This window comes from Aplysia californica, unplaced genomic scaffold (assembly GCF_000002075.1).
Source record: "Aplysia californica isolate F4 #8 unplaced genomic scaffold, AplCal3.0 scaffold00095, whole genome shotgun sequence".
Classification (NCBI taxonomy): Eukaryota; Metazoa; Mollusca; class Gastropoda; order Aplysiida; family Aplysiidae; genus Aplysia; species Aplysia californica.
The window spans coordinates 827,501-829,487 of record NW_004797365.1 but is presented as its reverse complement, the minus strand read 5'-3'; the positions used below and the strand labels follow the sequence as shown (position 1 = coordinate 829,487).

General features: G+C 38.7%; 1 protein-coding gene across 1 annotated transcript in view; it reads left to right on the top strand.

The window, feature by feature from the left end:
* The window catches only part of LOC101855859 (gastric triacylglycerol lipase-like), a gene marked incomplete at its 5' end in the record, with an annotated part of 9,672 nt that overhangs the window by 3,335 nt on the left and 4,350 nt on the right, over positions 1 to 1,987 (top strand). Inside the window, one exon of the mRNA XM_013080668.2 lies at positions 185 to 209. Within this exon, the coding sequence (XP_012936122.1) occupies positions 185 to 209 (25 nt within the window). The remainder of the gene's footprint in view (positions 1 to 184; positions 210 to 1,987) is intronic.

The window sequence follows — 1,987 nt, the reverse complement described above, 5'->3', positions numbered from 1 at the left end:
TTCTCCCCGCTCACCCCATCTCTCTCTCTCTCTCTCTCTCTCTGTCACACTCTCTTTCTCTCTCTCTCTCTCTCACTCTCTCTCTCTCTCTCACTCTCTCTTTCTTTCCACTCCTCTCATTTCATTCATGCCTTTTCTTATCTTCACTTTCATTTTTATTTCCTTTTTGCATGATTTTTTTCAGTGTCCGTTTGTCAGCCGGTCTGGGTGTCTGGCCTCTTTCAATAACACACACACACACACACACACACACACACACACACACACACACACTCACATTTACATACACACAATTACACAAACACTCACATACACAGGCACACAAACACGCACTCTCACATACAAATACACACACAAACACAAATACATTCACGAACACAGACACAAGCACACACACGCACACAAACGCATACTCACATGAAGCCCTATAACGAAGATTGTTGTATTATTGTCAATTGTTTAGAGAGCTGACTCGATCTTCAAACCAGAAAATAATGCTCAATCAAGTTCACCTGAGTGTGTTTTGTTTGTAAAATACAGGGTGATCCACCCCCCACCCCCCCAAAAACAAAAAACAAAAAACAAACAAAAAACACCAAAAAAACAAACAAACAAACAAACTGTGCAACGTTTTCTGAAAGTCTTACACAAAAATTATCCTAGAATGCTGTAATTTGGAACAGACAATTCATTAAAAAGGAATTTGTTTGACATAAAATCGACGAAAAAGAAACTTATTATGAAAACGGAAATTGCTTAAAGTAAAAAAAAAGCACCCAAAAACGCAGAGTTCACCAATTTTTAAAAATCTTGTAAAGGAAGTTGTGAAAAGATTGGTTGATCTTTTTCTTTACTTTCTCTTTGACATTTAATTTTCCTCCCCTGTGGCATTAAAAATATTTAATTTCTTTTACAGAGTTAAAAAAAATCTAACGAACCCATTTTGAAATTCCTAGAAGCAATGCTATACGTGCCCTCTTTTGGACTCGACACATTTTTACATGTCGTTCGAAATGTTTAATGGCGCCCAAACACAAGGACCTGCTAAACCATGAGTGTCTAAAGTCACATGCACTGTGCATATTCAGTAGGAAGTGGCTTCTAGAGATAATAGGGAGTGGGGTGCCCAATAGACAGAATTTTTGGAGTTAACATATTATCCTGCAGGGTGAAAATGGGCTTGGCACTAAACCAATTAATGTCTTCGAGGAAATGGTGCCGAATTTCAAGATAATGGAGGAATCATGAACACATTGCCATGCTCTGATCCATGCCTAGTGAAGAAGAAAATGGTACAGTCGTAGATTAAGATATGATATATGCCATGAGATTGCAGACTGTTGAGGTGTAAGAAAGTCCTACGGACAGATGTCTCATGGGACTCGACTACTGGAATCTGCACGTGGTGACGTTTAAGGTCCGTGTTCGACCTGAAGTGGTTATTTTAAAGGAAATTTTAGTTCTGATTTGCTAGATATCCAAACTGACAGAACTTCTCTTCTCTTGATGCCAAAGGACTTAAGAGCACCTTAGCATTTTCTCCATGCCGTGCACAGAACTTACGAAATGTCAAAGTTGCTGAGTATGTTGAGAGGTAATGTTCACTACAAAAAGCTCTCTGCTCTTTGCTAAACGTAACCATGATCTCAGCAGGCAAACGAAGTTTGGGAAGAATAATATCTGCAGACTTCTGCTGCCTTGTTAGACTGTAATAGCTTGCAATATGGCGCCATTGTTGCAACTTTTAGTGGTAGGCCTAATGCGAACTGGTGCGTCATGCTATGAAAATGTCGATAAGGTTGAAAATGGGTTGTTTTTTTAATGCTCCATATAGAGCAAAATCATTGAATGGACTTATCTAAAATGAATAACAAACAAATTCATTTTGGCTTCCAAATGTTATGTTCAAACCTGAAACGCAAAACTTCAGTACGGAGGAAGATATTTACAAAACAAGTTGTACAGGCTTTTTTTTTGGGGGGGGGGG